The sequence below is a fragment of the Archocentrus centrarchus genome, chromosome 22 (genome assembly GCF_007364275.1).
Source record: "Archocentrus centrarchus isolate MPI-CPG fArcCen1 chromosome 22, fArcCen1, whole genome shotgun sequence".
In the NCBI taxonomy this organism is placed as follows: Eukaryota; Metazoa; Chordata; class Actinopteri; order Cichliformes; family Cichlidae; genus Archocentrus; species Archocentrus centrarchus.
In genome coordinates this window covers 11,833,422-11,854,717 of record NC_044367.1, presented here as the reverse complement: position 1 = coordinate 11,854,717, position 21,296 = coordinate 11,833,422, and the positions used below count along the sequence as shown (strand labels likewise).

The window sequence follows — 21,296 nt, the reverse complement described above, 5'->3', positions numbered from 1 at the left end:
CAGACTCTTTAAGGACAGACTGCACACCATGCCAAGGTATGCCAAGGTTTCAGCTAACAGCTTTTTGGAATCACCTTGTTGGTGCAAAAATACAATTTTATCCCTGTCAAACTGTATTTTCATATAATCAGCTAAAGAAATTGGAACAAATTATGCACCATAAATGCTTGTTAAAACTATAATGGAAAAGTGAAAAACAGAATAGGATCCAGTCCCTGATAATATTGGGGTACATTGTTTCACATTGCATTGGTAACTTTAGCATCTGCAAAGGATATAGTTTGGAGCAACATATTCAAAAAGAAGACATCTTTTCAGGAAGCCCTTGCTTATTTCAGCAAGACTGTGCCAAAACACACCCTGTACATAATACATCAAGTAAAAATCTGCGTGCTGGCCTGCCTATGTTCAAACTTGTCAACCGCTAAAAACATTAGAGGCTTTGTGATGCCAAAATTGAGGACCTCAAACCTTTGAGCGACCTGACTTTCTTTATCAAGGAAGAATTTTGCTTCCAGAATCATTAACAGTGTTATTAAGAGGGAAGCTAGGCCAACACTGTGATAATCACATCACTGTCCAAGTGGTTTCAAAACTAGCATCAAATTCATTCAGGCGTGAAAAAACAAACAAAAGAAATTCCAGTTTCAACACATGAGATTTTTATTGACAAATACTATTATTATTTATTGACAAATACAGATACCACTCGAATTAAATAAAGGGGTTTACCACCGAACAATGAAAAGTCCATTCTTCTTTGCAATTATAATTACATCAAATGTCACATCCCATGGGTTTGTTTATCTTCTTTATCTGAAATTATTTTTCAACTTGGCACTTGCCAGTATCTTTAAATCCTGATTCTAAAGCGCTTAGTCGACCCTAATAACCGTCAAGGGATTAAGAATATTAATATTGCATTCTAAATCCTTGCTATCGTGTTCTTAACACAAAAAGCGCAAATCCAAGCAAGTATTTTATTTCAATATAATGAAAGTGATTGTGACAAAGTGTCTGCCTCTCTGATTTGCTTTGGAAGAAGCAGGGCAACAAGGAGGATCATGAAACGATCACTAAAAAGGCCAAAATATCAACACAAAGAAAGACAACAATCGGGGTCAGAGGAGATTAAATTGTTGTTGCTGTTGTTGTTCAATGGGGCCCAGGAGATAAGAATGGGCAGGAGGTTGTGTTTCCTTGTCATCTTAAAAAAAGCAATTTCTATTCTGCGTAGGACACAATAAAGCATAACAACAGAAAAACCCATCAATAACGACAACATGCACTGTACCTTGTAATCCTCCCATAGCACCACGTACTTAGTCATTGCTGTGTGTTTGTTAAAGCCCTCTGGTGAAGAATATCCACTTGAATTAACACTTTAGTCATTAAAAGAGAAACACGTTGCAAAGTGTATTAAATATGAAAGGCTGATACCAAACCAACTGACAAAGCTCTGAAAATTGATTCCTGATGAATTTGCAAGAAAATTGCGTATTCCTCTGTTGTTTGGCTGTTCTGTCAACTTGTTTTTGCCATTTCAACCAAGTAATAGGCTTTGCGTGAATAAAATAATGTTATAAATGACACACAAGTTCAATAATGTTATAAATGACACATGATTCCTGAAATGAAAAGCAGTTAAGATTTAATGCCTCTGTGATGCGGGCTCTCATCCAAAATGTCTGCACAAAATAAAAGCATTTTCCTTTTCATTCAAACTGTCACTCTCACGCCATTCTTTTCTCTGTATTTTCAGCTTCTTGCCAGTCACAATTTATTCCACAGGAAACAAATTACAGGCAAATAACAAGCGACAGCAATAACTCAATGACAGATTTCAAGAGAACCAATATGTCAAGATAGAGGATGTATTTGTAAGGATAAAATGAACTTGGGACATAATATGCACCTTTTGAGCACAAAATAATCTTCCTTGATGACTTGCAGTTGGTTGTCAATTGCAAGTTCATTTTTTTACAAAAGCAATTTCAACTCAAGTGATGATGTTGATGAAATTGTAGCCCCTATCAAAGCACTCGTAAAGTTAATACAGGCTGGTGAATTTGTAATGCATGTGGAGTGTAATGTTGCTCATCCATTACACATACAGCGCTGCACAACACGCAGCGTTAACCTCACCATCAAACATCAATCAGTGTCGTCGCCCCTCTAACTTCACCCCCAACACTTGAACCTGAGTAGGTAGCCGTGAAAACACGGTCCATTCGGCAATTATTCACAGAGTCTTGGGCTAATGGTGCTCTGAATGCACAGACACAGCAAATGTAGAAAGTTAGTGGCCCAGCAGTAATGGCCCCATACAGAGCATGTGTTTTTCTGTGTGTGTGTGGGGTGAGGTTTCTAGAGGGGGGAGGGCGGGCAGCATCTATAACTGATTCACAACAAGCTCAAACATGTCTAATTCTGAACCCAGATTACAGCTGCAGAGGCCATCTCACTTCCCCCCTTCTCCACGCCTCACGCTCACTCTCTGCGTCTCTTCTTCTTCTCCCTCTCGGTCACTCCCGCCTGAGCCGGGCTCCATATCAGGCAGATGAAAACAGAACCTGTCACATTCCATCCCATTAAACCAGCAACAAACCATGTGGTCTACGCACATGGAGCAGGAGAGAGAAGGAGCGAGATAGACAGAGGGAGCAGTGCATCTGGGTTCACTCAGAAGTGATGAATTATTCACAATCTTTATGCTAATGTCATTTTAATGTTAGAAACACTGAAAGATATGCAGATATGAGACACACTGTGCAAAGTGGCATGCTCACTATACGCTTACACTGCACACAACAGAATTAGAAATATATTTATAACATCCATACTGCGCATACTGTACTCAAATATAAAATGTGTAATTATCCTCTGCAATACCTAATGCATTAGAGCACTCACACTGAGCCCCCAAATCTCTGCTGTGCTTCTTTTTTTTTTTTTTTCTAGAGAAGTACATCAGCTGCCATTTGATGTCAGGCAGAGCAGGGTAATGACAGTGCACTCACTTGTGCAGTCATTAGCCCCGCTTAATGCTGGGAATTAACACAAATTAAGTGAAGTTAAGTACATGCATTAGGGGAGCTTGTTTGGGGAGAGCTTTTCTCTTTTTCTGCACACAGGACGAGAGAGACACAAAACTGAAGTGCAAATATCCTCCTTCAACTGATAGATGACCACATATCAGATCAAAATTCAGAGGCGTGATTAGCAGTGTTAATGGAGCTCTAAGGACACCTAGTGGTCATGTTAATGCCAGTGATGTATAAAACTGCAGTGAACACTGTTGAAACCGGTGTTTTCATAATTATATTCTTCAGTGAAATGTCTTCCATATTTTGTTATGAAAAGCTACAAGTTGCTAGGTTGCAAGCTGCTCCAAAGTGTGACGGTCAGTACGGTGACTGTGAAAGCACTGAAACTTCTCAACATTACTGTAGATTATCAGATGGGAATGAGTGAGTGTTTTGTTTCCCACTGCAGTAAAATGTCTATCACACCACATAATCTATGCCCTATGTGTCATATTCAGACTGGTGTTTTTGTTAACTACGGGACCACTAGATTAAACCAACAGAAAAACAGGAAGAATATATTTTAATGCTCTGCTGAGCTAGCATCATAAACACCAAGTGGAGTAGGTTCATTACAACACAGGAGATTTGCCCGTTAGAGACGAAACTGCAGTGGGCTTTTCGAAAAGAGGCTAACATGATGAAACTGACAATCTCTGAAATCCATTTGGACCTTATTCAAGATTACATCTTTATCTGAGTGACTGCAGATTATTGTCCACAGAGAGGTGTGCTAAAGCTGGATTATCCACTTGTTGGGGATGCATCTGACCCGATGGACGCAGGATGCCAGCCTCACACGCCCTTACATCTGTGTGTGTTTTTTTCACTTTTTTTTTTTTGCAAATGACAAGATAGCAGTCAAAATAGCACCAAAACCTTTCATCCCCAGATTACCATGGTTAGTGATCCACATATGTAGATAAAAAAAAGAAGTCTCAGTTATTATATATGCATTACATACACAATTATATATGCATAAACACACAAGTAGCCTAATTTACATCAAGTAAATTTGTATTAACTAAAAGATCAGCAAATGTAATTTATTAAAACTTACAAAACTGTCACCATTTAGATATGCAGCATGTTTAAGTCTTTAATTTCACATCAGAACATAAAAAACACACCACAGTGAGAGCTGCCACATGTGTTAACCTCTTGTTCCACCTCTTCTGGCTCCTACATGGGTGGAGGTTTACTGCGATTTGGGAATCTGGAATACAACAAGCGTGAATAAACATTCAGCTCTTTTAAACAGTTTTTCAACAGGAAAAAGAAAAAGAAATCTGATCTACATGGTTTAGTTTTTTACCAACCTGCTGTGTTGTTCTTGCTGCCTGTTCCCATGAGGGAGGTGACCTGTGGTTGGAAAGCTGTTTCCCGTTCTTCGGTTGTGTCTGAAGTTAATATCAGTTTGGTCACTTCGAGCAAAATTGCCTTGCATGTGCTTTTTAGCTGAGTGGGGAATTAATATAGGAGTGAGAGGGTCTGGAGTAATATAAAATATCACTGAAATGTCTTTCATTATTATTGTGACAGAGGATGAAGGAAAACAGCTATTCGCTATATAACAAGGTACACATGCCAATTGAAATCATGGTATTTTTCCACCAAGAAGAAACACAACCCCGAGTCCAAAGAAGTTAAGACACTGTGTAAAGTAAAAAAAAATTAACCATATTTTATTCACAGAAGAACACAGAAAATATATCACGTTTGAAATGAGAAAATATACCATTTTAAGAAAAATTTTTTTGAATTTGATGGCAGCAGCACATCTCAAAAAAAAGTTGTGACAGAAAACTAAAGGCTGGAGGGACATTTTACAGCTAACTGAGTTAATTGGCAACAGTAAGATGATTGGGTATAAAAAGAGCATCTTAGAGAGCCAGAGTTTCTCAGAAGTTCAGAGGTTCAACAATCTACAAAAAACAGTTTCTACAGACTGTGGAACAATTTCATAATAATTTGAGAAATTGAGAAGTCCTTGAATTTCTCATCATCTACAGTACACAATATCAACAGATTCAGAAAATTAAGAGAAATCTCTGCACACAAGGGACAAGGCCAAAAAGCAATACTGGATGTCCATCAGGCCCTCAGGCAGCACTGCATTAAAAACAGGCATGATTCTGTAATGGAAATCACTGTGTGGGCTCAGGAAAACTTCCAGAAATCACTGTCTGTGAACCGTGCCATCCACAAGTCAGGTTAAAGTGATTACATGTGATTATGATCCAGAAACACCGCTGTCCTCTCTGGGCTAAAGCTCATTTAAAATGGATTGAAGCAAAATGGAAAACTGTTCTGTGGTCATGCAAATTGAAATTTGAAATTCTTTTCGGAAATGATGAATGCCATATCCTCCATAGTGCAGAGGAGCGGAACCATCTGGCTTGTTTTCAGCGCTCAGTTCAAAAGCCTGCATCTCTGATGATATGGGGGTGCATTAGTGTCTCTTGAATTGGCAGCTTGCACATCTGGAAAGACACCATCAATGCTGAAAGGTATATACAGGTTGTAGAGCAACATCCAGACAATGTCCTTTTCAGGGAAGATGCTAATTTGTACACTGCATCTATTACAACAGGATGGTTTTGTAATAGAAGAGTCCAGGTGCTGAACTGGCCTGATTGCAGTCTAGACCTTTCACCAACTGAAAAGATTTGGGACATCATGAATCCTCTATCACACAAGAATGGGCAACATTACTCTCACAGAAGTCCAGCAACTGCTCTCCTCAGTTCCCAGACACTTACAAACTGTTGTTAAAAGAAGAGGGGATGCTACACAGTGGTAAACATGGTACTATTCCAACTTTTTTCAGACGAGTTGCTGCCATCAAATTCAAGAGATACATTTTCTCATTTTAAACATCTGATTTGTTTTCTATGTTCTACTGCAAATAAATTTGAATTTCCCTCTGGGATCAATAAAGTTATTCTTACTCTCTGATTCTTGTCTTGAATTGTCTATTTTTATTTGCACTTTACACAGTGTTGCAACTTTTTTGCATTTGGATGTTATACTCACTTTTGTATGTGTAACGGTCTTCGTCCACATTATTTTGCAGGAAATTGTGCATATGCATCACATTCTGCGGTCCTCCGCTTACACTCATTACTCTTAGAGTGGTGTTGTGGCGCATGAGGGGTAGCAGTCCAGGTAGGTTAATTTCACTTGTAGAAACGGGAGCTTCAGGATGATGGGAGCATGGCTTTAAAATAAAGTATTAAAAAAGGGGAATAAGGCAAATGGACAGAATTGCTGTGAAGCATGATGTGCAAAATAATCTATGAAGTGCCATTAGGTTCAACCATAAATGTCTTTGTCCTCACTAGTATATGTATCCTAACTCTGAAACATTTTTCCTCTGCTTTTCTATGTTTGCTGCTGTCCATGCAATGTGTCTACTCCACCCTACACACTTGCCAGGGGATTGGTGAGTCAATTGCTTGCTGTTCCACATATATAAGCACCTTATAGGGCAACAGTAATTACTACGCATCAATAACAACATTTAAATTCAAGCAAAGGCAGCTACAGGCACAGATTCAGAGTGACAACTCAGATGGCATTCATGAGAGTCAACAGAGGAAGGGCTGTGTTTGTGTTTTTAATGAGAAAACCCAGGATCTCTGCTCATTTCCATACTTACGTCTAACAAGCAGAGGGGGGTCGTGTTGACCTGGCTAATAGGGGGTAAATCCACTGGTGCATTATCGGCCGGGCACATTTCATCTAATCAGCAGGATGATGCCAGCAGGCTTAGGCTGCTTTTAATTCAATGCTGCAGGAGAATTACTGCCCCGGTTCCTCATTACATGAAAATTTAAATCAGTCATACTAAAAGAGTTTGATCCAGGATTTCCATTCAGAGTAGCTGTGGTTTGGATGTTGGCATTTTGACTCTTTCAGCTGGACTACATCTTATGTGATGAGGCCCATTATGGCATTTTGCATAGGCAATATCTTAATTTGTGTGTTTGTATTTCAGTCATAATTAAAATGCAAGTGAAACACAATAGGAGACAGTGAGGGGTAGTTGATATCTCACCTAAACTAACCTTATATGTGTTTGTTAAAAATACATAAATACATATATTTGCTTGACTTGGGTGCATACAGTGCTGCAGCCACAATTCTGCAAAAATACTGATTATCTTATAAAATTCCCATCATTTGTAACACTCTAATCTTTGAAAAAAAAAAAAATTAGATTAACGTGTAAATAGTTGCTACGACCCTGTATATCAAGTATGCATTATCTGTACAGTTCTCACTGGTGGATCAGCATTAGTGAGTTCAATCCTGGTCCTTTCCTCCAGAGTGATGTCCACTCCATCTAGCACCTGCAGCTGGGACAGACACAGCATCACTGCTGGTCTGTGATCAAAATTACGTGCCATCTGAAAAGATTTTATAAAACAAAAAAGGTCAAACAAACGTTTGATTAAACAGTCTAGTTATCAGCCACTTCTCAATATATTAAAATATTCATGTTGGAGATGAACACAGTCTGCCTTGAGACATCTGGGATAAATATGATGCTATGTGGCTCCCAGCGTGTTGCCAGCAGCTATTCTAGTGACCCAGCTGACAGCAGCACATAGGCCCCTTCCCAGCTGAGGGCACCCTCTATGCCAGGGTATAAACCCAGCCTGTCCAGCCGTAGAACTGCCTGTTCCTGCAGGACACTTCTGCTTTGATGAGGTTGTGAGTACATGCCAGTGGATGTCAATTGAAGAGGAGGAGACAGACTTTGGCTAGGGAACATAGCTAAAGGATCTCATGCGGTCAACAGCAGGAGGTATTGTCTCCAGGGTGGTTTTTGGCCTCTACCCCCTGGCAGGATTAACCTCACCACCACCACCCCCATCACATGGGAACAGAAGGGGGATGAGATCGAGCAGTAAAGAGGCTACCGCAGCTGAGCATTACCCTATGGACAACAGAGAGGCCCTGGGCTGCCGGCTCTGCTAAGGCCTGATCCATGAGCTCCAGATGGGTGATGTAACAGGGCCAATAGTGCCTGGCCATTTGGTCAACGAATTTGTCTCTGATGCCAGCCAGTTTGAGGCACAGCAGACGGTCCATCGTGTAATCACTTAATTTGGTACCACAGAATTACACTGTGTTAGCGTATCGGATTGTGAAAGTGAGAACTCAGCCTGTGAGTGTGCTTTTGATGATTTGCTTAAGAGATCTTGAGTTCAAAGTGTCCTGTGACTGACAGCAAATGGATTTAAATCTATGCAGGCAAAAAAACCCACCTAATTGGATTTACTGGACAAACTGCCTACAAAACTTGGTAATACTCACAGGATTGCCAAAAACAGAGAGCTCTACCAGTGAGGGAAGAACTTGTAATTTCTCAAGCTCTGCGATGTCCTAGAAAAAGTAGAGAAACAAAGATTATTTAAAGTACTTTTAATTCATTACCTCTCACTTAGCTGTTCTTTTCACACTGCTATGTGTTGATAACAGAGGCATTTGCATCAAGGCTGAACCTTTCATAATTTTGGTGTGGGCAGGATGGAAGCAGCTGATGGGAGAGATTACATGTGTGAGCCCTCATTAATCTCATGAGAGACTTTGGGCACGCAACAGGCCATGGGGGTGTTTTCTCTCATTCCCAGCTTTATACTCGGACTTGGCTGTGATTCAAAGACGCCCCCACTGTGAGGACTAATGCTCTGGATGATTGCTGTATTTCTATGTCTTAATTGAATGCGTGAAAACATTAAAGAAGTGATGGGAAGAAGGAACTGGCAACAAAAGTGAAATCACTCGCTCCGTATGAGGAGATGCAGACCGAGAAGCTGATTACACGTTGTCCTGATTGTTCCCCCTGATTCTTTATACACACGGCTGTGACCTTCAATCAAACTTGATTCTCCTTAATGCGACCCCTTGCATGCCACAGTGGGTAGTAATGAATCATGATTACTATACTTCAAGTCTTACTTTGCAAATGCAGGGAAAAGTAATACTGCTGCACAGTGAACAAAATACATCTGACACATATGAACCAATCAGTAAAAGTTGGTAGTAAATCAAAAACTGCACAAAAGCTGGCTGTGACCTCAGCGATGACCTCAAGAAATCACTGCGTTCTGAGCTATTCAGGTAGTTTAATTGAATATGCCGTTTCATTAAAAATGTCGCTTCATTAAAAAATGCCACTTATATTCACAACTTTTCATTGAAAATTGTGACTATAAACAAAAAAGCATGTGAGGAGGCTACTGCTGCTGAAGTTCAATACCTGCAGCTTGTTCTTGTTGAGGAAGAGCTTGCGAAGCTCAGTCAGGGGATCGAGATGGTTCAGCTCCCGGATCCGGTTCTCTGCTAGGTGCAGTTCTAGTAGGACAGTCTGGGCTGTGAAAGAGTTCTTGGTCAGAGCTTTAATCCGGTTTTTGTTCAAGACAAGCTCTCTGAGCTGGTGAAGCCCTTCCAAGCCTTCCACTTGACTGATCTCATTGCCTGTTGAGAGACCAAACTTTGGAAAAACAAAGGAAACACATCTCAAACAGCACCCTAATATTTCTATATGCTATCTACTGGAGTAAATTGCACACCCCGAAGAATATAAAAGGCAGTATTTAAGGGCCATATAAATATTTTTTGGGGTATTTCTTGTTTGACTCTGCTGTAAACAGCACAGAAATTACAAACCCAGCTTCCAAAGGTTTCTAAGAAAGAAAAGTATGGTTGGCTTTGTAGCACAAATCACCCTGGCAAAGCAAAACTCAATCAAAAGCCATCAAAAGCTGTTGAAAAGAAAGTCAATCATTCTTTTCTTCAAGTCTCATCCCCCACCTGGCCATAGGTCTACAGGGGAGACTTTGCTCTTTGCGCGTGCCTTTTCACAGGCTCTATACAGTGCACTTTTAATCGGATTCAAAAGAAAGGAGTGGTAACGTCAACCATACATACCTTCAAGAAAGAGTGCTTTAAGATTGGTGAGCCTGCTGAGCTGCAGATTGGCCATATTGGAGATGCCATTGTGACTCAAATGAAGCACCTCCAGGCTTCCCATCAGTGGCTCCAGGCTGCCAGTGGAGCCAGTATCCCTTAAACACAATGAGAGAAAGACCGTTTCAAACCTCTGTGGTTAAACGAGCACCTCGTTCTCCCTCCCGCTGCCACATCTAACTGGTCAGACCTCACAGGTGCAGACCACCTCAAGGCAATCACAGTCCAGACAAACAAAAGGATGACCCTCCCAGCACTGCTTGTGTACTGGTTTGGCTTCTACACAACAAATATTTAATTTCATCTACAGACTAATCATGTTTGGGTTTTTTTTAGTTTACTGTATACATTACATCAATATAAATGACAGTTTTTAAATTACTTTTTAAATTAAAACGATTTCTTGAAACTATGGCTGGAAATTAATTCTTTAGAGTCTGTCAGCAACCTCTGTTAAATTTAAGCCAGCTCATACATTGGCTGGTCAGTGCTGCCCCCTCATGGTTAGATTGCATAAAATCCCTTTGCAATAATGTAAAAAGAAGCATGTTTTTTTTTTTTGCATAAAATACTTATTACATTATATTACAAATACTTATTACACATACTTATATTATATTACCTGCTGGATTTGGATGTGCTCTGCTGGCTGTAGCCACTGGAGGGGACTTTGCTGTACAGTATCTGTCTGCTTGTCAAATGCCCCTGGGGCTTCTGCCTGGGCAGAACTGACTCAATGTGGTTGTAATTGAGACACAGTGCCTACAACGAATACAAAGTAAATTACTTCTTTGTCTTTCTTTGCCTTTCCAATCAGTGTATTGGCATTTGGTGCAATCTGTACTTTGACGTTGGGCAGGTGAATGAGGCCTGAGAAGGATGTGAGGTTGTTGTGGTCTAAGTTGATACAACGCAGGTTACAAAAGAGGTCTGGTGGCGAAAGATCAACTATTCTGTGGGAAGGAAAGTGGACTTTTTTAAGGCTTTACCTTTCAACACAAATAACATTCTCAAGCTAATTTTTAAGTGTGTGTTTTTTAATCTGTTTAATTACAACACTGCTTTTACCTAATGGAGCAGGATTGCAGGTTTAGGTGTGCGATTTCTGTGTAGTTTGAGTGACCCAGCTTCTCTGCCACGGTGTCAGTGGTTAGCCTTCCCATAAACATATTCTTTGCACTTTCACACTCACTGACTTCCTAGAGAAAACAACAGAAAAGAAGAGCAATTACAAAATACTGCAAACAACCGCGATAATATGAGGTTTTTAGCTCATACCACTGCAATTCCATCCAGAGCTTTGAGGAAGGGGAGATGAAACACTACATGTATTCGATAGTTTTCCAATTTCTCCACTAAAAGATTCCCATAGAGATCCAAAATGATGAGATTTGTCAATCCCTGAAAAGAGAAATGGGAATGAAAATTAATCCTAGTTTTGCTTTCTGGCCCAGCTTTAAGTTTGAATTAGACCCTCACTTTCAGATAGTAAATGTCTCTGGATGTAGAGATCTGGTTGCTGCCGATGTAGAGTTCAAGAAGCGACCGAAGTCTCTGGATGCCATGAAGGGAAGAGATACAGTTGTTCTCAGCTGACAAAAAAGACAGGTTGGACAGCTGGTCGAGAGCTGAGACATCCAGACTGGTTAGCTGATTCCCATCTACACTCAGTTTATTTAGGCAATGCAGTTGTGTGAGGCCTAAAGAAACAGTGCGCAAAGACAGACACAGAAACAATGATGGCGCTGTGCTACAGTATGTCTGATTTCTCAATGTAAAGCGGAGATTGTGGCTGACCACTGAGCGTGCTGATGCTGTTGTTGTTTAGGGACAGCTCCTCCAGCTTCAGGCAGTTGTCAAGACCCTCAACTTTCGAGATCTCGTTATCATTAAAGGAGGCCCAGCGCAGGTTCACCAGCTTACTCAGATTGATCAGCTTGGAAATCCTCTGGTTGTCAAGGTTCAAGGTGGTGATCTGCTCAAAATTTGATAGACATAAGAGATAATACATTAAAAAAATGAAGAAAAGATTACATACAGTATTTTACAGTTACAACACCCTTTACAATCACTTCGTTACTGAGAAGACAACACGCTGAAGCTCACCTTTGCCATCCAATCTGACTCCAGTTCTTTACCGAGGCCCCAGGGTGCTGGACTCAAATGACACAAGAGCTGGGCTGTTGACAGCAGACTGAGACTGTGGGGACGGCCACTGTCGGTACGAGACTGTGCCAGAAGAGATGCCTGCGAGGAGTGTCAACAAGTCTGATAGAATTACGATACTGCACATGAAACATTTACTTTAATCAGTCTCCTCTGGATTTGTTCATATAAAACACAGATGAGCTCAAGCAAATAGACTATAGTATATTGTCATGGTCTTATTTATTAAAAGCTCAGCAATAAAGCTGCTTTTGAGTTTATGTCTGGTCTCCCAAATGCTGCACTTTGGTTCCAATTCCTGCCTGCCACACAGCCCATCCTTCTTATATACATATACAGAAGAAATATATGCAAAAACCTGGGGGGGGGGGCGCCCGGGTAGCTCAGTAGTGGAGCAGGTGACCACATATATATATGCTGCATTGTGGTGCGGGCGGCGCAGGCTCGAGTCCCGGCCTGACGCCAGCTTGCCCACGTGTCTTCCCCTGTATCTTCCCCCCATTCCCTGTCTCCCTCTGCTATCAATGAAAGCCGCTGTGGCCAAAAATGAAAAAAAATAAATAAATAATCTTAACCTGGTTAATTTTGGAGCCAGCAGACTTCTGAACAGCTTCTGCAGCCTCTTCCTCTGCTACCAGCACATCATCCAGGTGCGTGAGGGTGGTGAGACGGCCTAGTATGGTCATCCTGACTGCCTCTGGCTGGTAGAAGGAAAACATCTTCACTCCTACATGTGCGTTTCATCTAAAATTTGAATCCAGTTCCAGCAGTATAGTATGCAGCATGGACTCAGAGACATATTCTGTATATTCTGAACATATAGTACTACTGAGCTACAACCTGTCAATATTTAGGTTTTATTTCCAATTTTGATTGCAGCACACACCCTGTTCCAAGGATTGTATCGGGTGTCCAGTTTCAGCAGAGCAGGTGTGTGTTTACTGAGCACAGCTGTATCCTCTCTGGCCTTGGTCAACTTGTTCCAGCGCACATCGAGTTGTTTGAGCTGCCCCAGCCCCCGCAGGCCTTCGAGAGTCACCAGGTGATTAAAGCTAGCATCCAAAAACTCAAGGTTTGGCTGTAGTTTATTTAAAAGAGCACGTGTTAATGGATTCAACTTTATGGTTATGCAACCACTATTCAATTTCAGTGAATAATAGAGAGGTACATCATTCATGAAACGTAGCATTCTTTGACTTTAAACACACTCTTTACTTAAAACTTAACATGATTTTGTATTACCATGTAAGAAATGTCATCAAGCTGGGTGAACTCATTGAAGCTGATGGTAAGATGCCTTAGAACCGTGAGGCTGGAAATCTCCTTTACTTTACTGAGACTGTTGCCATGAAGGTTAAGCACCTGCAGAGTCAATGCATCAATGATGGTTCAAACTGAAATGAAACAGCTTCAAAGTCATCCTCTTATTTAAAATGGCAGAATGCTTACTGTGATTTGACTGAGGATGTTGGCTCTGGCAACACTAAGTAGAATTTTATCATCGAAGCTCAATAATCTGGGCTGAGGTTTCAGTACAGGTTCCATGATGAGGACTTCTTTGTCCAGGGCAATATCATTGGAAAGTGTAGGATCTCTGTCTGTGCTATGGCTCAGCAGTGTAGGTTTGTCTTTGTCCTAGAAGAGTCAAATCAAAATGTTCAAAACATGTACTACCAGTAGATGCACACTTTTTCTTGATTTTTCAATTAAATGCACAGCGGAAGGAAAACACGAAAATCTGACTCTGAACCAACAAATCCACTACAAATAGGCGGGGTGTAACCAACACATACTCTTCATAAATCATGCACAGACATATAAGCTGCTCAAACAACTGAAATTTCATATATGTAGCTATAAACTCTGGATGACTTTTCCACAAGTCAGAGGCACAGAGGGCTGTAACTGGAAAACTGCAGGTCAGCTCTCCATCGAACCTCTCCATTGAAATACTGAAATAAATAAATCTAAAAAACACCTTAAATGAGAACAATTGTGTCATCTGTAACAGTTAAAAGGAATGCATGCATTAATTTACCTGGGTGATGTATTCATAATATATGATGTACTCGGGCAGCACAAATTCATAGTCAAACACAAACCACTGCCTTCGGCAAGGGCTGCACTCAGCGTGTGTTTTGGTGGAGCAGGGTGTTTCTGATCGAAAAACACACAGAGAAGTAAAAATATCAAAGAGTGCAAACAAACAAACAAACAAACAAGATAAGGTATTTGTTCTCATCCCATTTAATTCAGTGAATACCTTCACTCACTGCAGATCTCTGTTTTGCGTCCACATTGCGATACACAGAGTAAACTTGGGGATAATTGCTTCTGTCAACCGGTTCTCCATCTCGGATAGGCATGCTGTTACCCACGAACACTTTGGAAACAATAACCTGCCCTACAAGCAAAAAAGCATTAACACTTTAGCTTCTTTAAAAAAGAACTGATGGCCTCAGCAGATGTGAGCATAAGAACATAATGGAATGAATAAAATGAACTCACCGTGCCTGAAGGGCATCGTATCCATGCTGCGCTTGGTATCACCTTGGCGGGCCTGCCGAAGTGCATACTCAATTCTGGACTGCTCGCTCACACTTAAGCTATTGGATAAAGGTATAGCACCATCTTTCTCCATAGCCTAATTTAGAGAGTCATTATGTAAAAGTGAAAGTGAGAATTTATGTGAGAATAAGATGAGTAAAACAGATTCTTCTGTGACCCTGATGTGGTTATTTCTGTATACATACACAAGTCAGGCACACACAGAGTTCCACACTAACAGAAATTTCCTTCCTTTTAGTATTCATTGCAATCTGCTTGATAAATGAACATAATTTCTATTTTGCACATATCGTTAACTGCAGTCAGTGGTTAGCTGACTAATGCATGTTTAATTAGCTTCAATTATCCCCGTAATTGTTATTGCTATAAATGTGTGTGATTGGAGCGAGTGTATCCTTTCTGGTAGAACACACACCTGTTCCTCCTCTGCTGTTTTGAAGCCTTCCTCTAGAATATGCAAAGTTTCATCCTTCTCACATTTTTCAGGGTCAGCTACATAGAATAAATACTCCAGCTGACGTCTGTAATTCCTGCTTTAAAAAGAACTCTATTACACTATTAAGCTCAATGTAGTCATTAAAATATGTTTATCATCTGTGTGGTGACTTACTGGGAAGATAAATCTTCACTGGCTAGAAAACTATGCAGCTTGTCCTCAAAGCAAAGCCTTAATGCACTGTTTTGAATGCGGATGACTCTATTAACCTTAATGCCAGTGATGCCATATATTTTGTAGTCTGGAGAAGAGAAGCAGGAAAGCAGGAGTTCACAACACGATTTAAACCTGTAGGTCAGAGCAAAAAAGAAGTGTATATTTCCCATCTGTAACTGTGAATTACATTGTAATTACAATGGATAATACAGAATACCAGAAGGTACCAAAGATCTGTGGAGCAGCCCTCCTCCAAACGGATATTTCCAACACTTTCTAGCTCCATCAGTAGGAACTGCACCGTATATTCCTTCCTGCTTGTGGCTTGGGCCAAATCACTCTCGTACCAGAAGTCAATCCTGAATATAAGATAAATAAGATAGATTTTTCAGATTGAAAGTACAGTTCAAGTCTGTGCGGTCCTCTAGGAGATCAAATTACACAAAGCAAATAACACATTTTCTCTGTATCTCATCAAATATGCAAACTCACTCATCCAGCCTCCTGGTCCATAGTTTCAGTCGTTCCCTCAGCACTTCAATTTTAGCAAGTATTTTGTGCTCCATAGATGGATCCCCACTGATGTCACTGGCTGATTCATTTCTTTCTGTTAAGCCTTTGTCCAGCTGGGGCGGCCCTCCCGGTGCGTTCTCTGACATGCAGACTGGCTTCTTGCAACTAACCGGCACCATGGAGAGCTCACGTTCAAGCTGGAAATGGATCCAAATTAAAATTGTTCTACGCACGCAAACTGAATTCTTTTTAGAGCCCCTACAAAAAAAAAAAATTATGTGTACATACACACTTGAGGGCATGAGTGAGAGTCCTGATGCATTCTTCAGGTAACTGTGAAAGAGTTTTCTTCCTCTCTGTCAGACTGAGTCGAGCCTCTACCAGGTTCCTCTGAGCTGTACGTACACGCATATTGTAGTACATCATTTTTTTCTTCACTGCAGACTAAAAGAAAAAAAACCCTCTTATTTCAGGCTAAAAATACGTAACAGTAATTGTTATATACCTTTATAAAAACAAAACTATCAAATGTGGCAAAATAATATATATATATATATATATATATATATATATATATATATATATATATATATATATATATATATATATATATATAAAATCATGTCAAAAATATGTTGCCACATTTTTCTAGTTTCTTTGGAGAAACCTAGAGGAAATGCCATAATGGATTTAACCAGTCAGTCAGTTCGGCAGATCTTCCCAGTACCTCAGCTGCTTCCTTGATTTGCTTGCTGGAGACGTCATAGATGTCGAGTCGCTGGAGGCTTGGCACGTGATAAAGAATGTGTGTGTCATAGTTAGAAAGGAGACACACCGGGTTTGGGGTCGACGTGGGGTCTTTCAGTGCTAACTCGCTCAAACGGGGTAGACGGGAAAGCTGGGCCAGCTCCTGTTACAGCAACAGAACACACAGGTTAGATTTTAATTCTCTCAATGGGCAGACTGCAGCTTATATCACCAATCCCATTTGTTCACATTCAGCTCCCAGGTCTCTCCTATCCACTGGCAAAGACCTCTTACATGTCCCAAGGTTATGCTTCAAACAGAAAAGGTGACAGAGCCTTTGCAGTTGCTGCGCCATGTTTGTGGAATCAGTAACTGCTTATTAGCAATTATAAAGAAACTATGCAAAGTGTTAAGGGAACTGTCTGCAACCCTGTCTTGTTGACTGTATACTGAAATGGAAGCTTCAATATGACAATGACACCGAAATCAACCACACACCGTTTTGAATCTGGCACATCTATTCTCCTCTACATTCCCTACACTTAAGAAAAGCTAAGAAAGAAACGTCACATTGTACTGACATGGGGGCAAAGAGTTTTTTTTTCTTGATCCTGCAGTTACAGTGGACACTTTGGAATGAATGGCGATAATTGCATTCTTTAAAGTCAAGCTGGGTGCAGAGAAAAGGTGGAGATCTGAGGTGTTGCGTCAATCAAAGCAGAATCCACAAAACTTTTCTGTATTTCTTGACAAAATGGCCTTGAACAAACAATGATGGGTGTAATCTGAATGAGCCTGTCATGTACAGTATAAAATGTATAATATAAAACTGCCAATTTTTAAAAACTACAAAGTCTTTTAGGAATGCATATCACTGAACATAGAATGGGAAAAATTGAAATTATGTGCTTAATACCTCACTGAAGGTCTTGTTCAGACAGCCTGTTTTTGTAATGATTGGAAAATCTGAACAGACCCAGACCCCAACATTTCACAAGAATTCAGAAATGCCCTTTGTCAAACTACAATTATTAATAAGATAATAGGCTGGTTTATGGGTAAAGGTGGACTCCAGGAGTGAGATCCGAGGTCTTAAACCAATCAAAGGCAGAGATACGAAACCTTTTGTGCTTCCTGCCAAAATGACCTTGCAAAATCAATAATCAGTGTGCTCTGAAAGGGTTTCTCAGCTGAAGCATGTCTAAAATGTATAACTAACACAAACCTGTGCATTAAAAAAAAAACTCTTAGTCTCCAAAGATATATTATTTCAATAAATGCATTCATGAATGTATATAATTGAATGTGGAATGGCAAAAAAATTGAAATTATGCTGCTCAATGCCTCAATAAAGGTCTTGTGTTGCACGCCTGTTGTTGAAATGATTGAAAATGTGAACTAGCCGAGACCCCGACATTCTCCCAAGAATTTAGAAATGCCCCTTTGTCAGACCAAGGATTTTAATAAGATTTTACAAAATAAGTAAGAAAAGCTTTTAGAGAAAGTATTTCAAAAGCATGTTTTCTTTTTTAATCTTACCTTAAAGGAGCTGATCCTGTTTCCAGACAGACTGAGTTTCTGAAGGTTGACATTAGGATCAAGGCTATGCCCTTAGAAGAAGTTAAAAATTATTTGATTGCCATTATTATTTTTCACATAGCTCACTGAGTCTCCATCAAACTGAACACAAATTACTCTGAAAACATACCGATCTTTTCAATAATGTTGTCAGCAAGGTTTAGTTCTTTAAGGTTTAGAAGTGTGTCCAACCCCTTTAAGAGAGAGAGAAAAAAATTACCATCCTAAGATATGCAAAAACAGTTTTCATGAACTGCTATGTTAAATTACAGTACTGCTGCTCCTGAGGATCAAGACTTTCTATCATTTTTAAAAGTTTTTCTCTGGACATTTGCTGATTTTTCACACTTTTTCAGTCCAGTTCTTGTACCTGACCTTTTTCACAGGAATGGTTTTTGGTTTGTGAAGCCACTTAACACGGACCTATGAATCATTCAAGCATAAAAAAGCACCGAAGTCAAGGGATGAGTCAGTGTTGTGTGGCTATACATAACATAAACTTTGTTACCAGCAGCCTGTTGCAAAAACACACATTTCTTTAGTTGAATCTATGAATAATACCAAAGATAACAGGTTGACAGCATAAAATAGCACTTTTGCACCAACAAGATGATTTTTAAGGAGCTATTAGCTGAAACCTGGCATATCTCAGCATGGTGTGCAGTGTGTCCTTAAAATTTTTGAGGAATGTTTCTAGTTTTTTTGTGACAAGTGGTGGACAAAAGAAGTGTCAATCTTTAAAAAAAAATCTATGTACAGCAGATGAACAGTATCTGAAAGTCACAGATATCTGATCCATCTCACAAGACCTCAGAAATGGATCTGGCCCTTCAGTTGATCCATCTACTGTTCACTGGATTTTTATCAGAAATGTCTCAGTGGAAGGGTGGCAGTCAAGAAGCCATTCTTAAGGGAAACAGGAAGAAAAACCTGAGGTACGCCACATTACATAAGAACTGGACTGAAAATCAGTGGCAACAGGTCTGATAGAGTGATGAAGCCATTGAAAATTATTGGTTCTAAGTATCACCAGATTCTGAACCATCCTGAAAGCATCTGATTGGCAACAGCTTCATTTTTCAGCAGTGACTGAAAACACAATGCTAATGCAGTAACAGCATACTTAGTCACATCAAGATGTTCATACCAAATATTGACTTTCAAGCTTGTTAAAACTGTACAAACTGTTTTCCCTTATACACCCCATTTCCATGTATGTTTGCATAATTTGATAGATCTCCTATATTTCCCATTTTCCAAATATAAAGAAATGAGGGGTGGCTCAAGACTTTTGCACAGTACTGTATGTTAAAGAGCAGTTTTGGTGAGCTAAATCTTTAGAAATCCATAAATTAAATATATCACATTAACCTTGTATAATAAACATTAAAAAAAAGCAAAGAGACACAGTATAAGATTGCAGTTTAAACCTGTATCTTAGTTATGCAGTTGCTATTGAGCCACAGGACTTCTAGGTGGACCTGCAATTCTAAATTCTTTATTTCAGAGATTTTATTCTCATAAAGGTAGAGTTTCTCCAGCTGCAGACAGTTCTGCAGTCCAGATATTTCCTGCAATAAAGAGAAAATGGCACAGATTAATGTTTGATGTGGGAGAGTATGCTGGAATAAAAAAGACACGCTTAAATGTGCATGTGGCACCTGTTCACATCACAGATAATTTATCTTAATTTTTGAATCGGTTGGTTTTAGTAGCTCGGATGTTTTTCTTTTACATTTCTTACATGGTTTTTGGATTTCTCCAAACCCTTTTCTCCTTCTAGCTCACTCACGGTTACCCCCTTACCTGCGTTATCACCACACAAGATTCACACAAGATTGCTGTATACTCATATTTCATATTGTAGGACTGAAAAAGACCCATTACTAAAAAACATAAGGTAGTACTGCTTCACTGTGTAATGTTATAGAGTAATTCCTCTGGTTCTTTTGTTTTTCTTAGCAGGGGGTGGGGGGATCTTCGCTTATGTCCACATGACACAATTTCTGAGGGACAGTAATGACTTAAGGCGTCACCTACTGGTGTTATCAGCATTTATCAGCATAGCAAACATACTGTCAGATGGCACTGGACTATCCAAAGCTCCTGAAGCAGAGGACAGCATTCAAGTCCTTCAATGCACTGTATGTTCTGGCCAACTATGGTGAGCTGGCACAGCCTTGGGAAGAAGGAGAGGCCAACCACGCGGGGGAAACCAGAGAAAAACATCTCCAGTGAAGTGATGCTGCTTCCCTCTTGTGCAATTTTTTCGTAGGACACGCCATTAGCCATGCACTGTTAATACAAATAGTAGTTTAGCAATAAAGAAGGAAACTGAATGGAAACGGGTGGAAACTGAATATTTATGTTGTAGTTACCAGTTTTTTAACCACCTCCTCCTCATCCTCAATGCGATTCTTTTGCTTCTCACTCGGCAACATAACTCTGCAAAAGAAGTTGTTGCATACATCCTGCTTTATTTTTAGTGAGACAAAACAAAAGGGGAAAGTTATAGTTGAGGGCTGGAACAGGTTAACCTACCTGTGAATGTCGCCACGCATAAATGCTAGCTGTGCTAGCCTCCGACGCTTTCTCTGTAAATATTAACCGTGTAAGCGCCGCAGAGGACAGTTTTAATATCAAAGTCAGCGTAGATCTAAATCAACATTATTTTCCACGGGGGATTAAGCAACAACGAACATCTCTGATTGCTTCAGCTGGTGTTTGCCATCAGTCCGTATCCAGGTAAGAGCGTCTGGTTGCTAAGGCAGACTGAAACTTTTTGAGGTCATGCTCATATTTGAAGCGGCCACATGAGGGCGCCACGCGGCAAGGGATATTTTTCATCAAACCCTAAAATTCACAAAACTATTTCTTCATTTAAAATATTACCAAGGGATAGGCGTGGAGTTCTTGCCACATTTGTTTTATTTGCTTTTTAATAAACATCTTTTCTTCGCATTATTCAGACGCCATTATTCTCCTCTTCAGGCCATGTGTCCACT

At 40.0% G+C, this 21,296-nt stretch overlaps 1 protein-coding gene across 2 annotated transcripts; it reads right to left on the bottom strand.

The window, feature by feature from the left end:
- Positions 1–4,168: 4,168 nt before the first annotated feature.
- Positions 4,169–21,058, bottom strand: lrrc9 (leucine rich repeat containing 9). 2 transcript variants are annotated; one of them, XM_030719040.1, is made up of 33 exons: positions 20,833–21,058; positions 20,670–20,736; positions 20,368–20,586; positions 19,722–19,862; positions 18,422–18,485; positions 18,253–18,323; positions 16,694–16,876; positions 16,255–16,410; positions 15,946–16,163; positions 15,681–15,812; positions 15,412–15,585; positions 15,217–15,334; positions 14,742–14,877; positions 14,497–14,637; positions 14,272–14,390; positions 13,683–13,868; positions 13,476–13,595; positions 13,120–13,311; positions 12,809–12,934; positions 12,174–12,314; positions 11,865–12,042; positions 11,547–11,767; positions 11,346–11,468; positions 11,136–11,266; positions 10,912–11,020; positions 10,690–10,829; positions 10,029–10,165; positions 9,358–9,575; positions 8,412–8,480; positions 7,373–7,498; positions 6,123–6,306; positions 4,406–4,544; positions 4,169–4,302 (listed from the first exon to the last, which is right to left on the bottom strand). In XM_030719040.1, exons 1-33 carry the CDS (start codon positions 20,850–20,852, stop codon positions 4,269–4,271), a joined length of 4,533 nt encoding a protein of 1,510 aa, XP_030574900.1. In that variant the 5' UTR covers positions 20,853–21,058; the 3' UTR covers positions 4,169–4,268. The 2 variants fall into 2 exon arrangements, with proteins under 2 accessions (XP_030574900.1, XP_030574901.1); XM_030719041.1 differs by having other exon boundaries at positions 15,217–15,331.
- Positions 21,059–21,296: the final 238 nt, after the last annotated feature.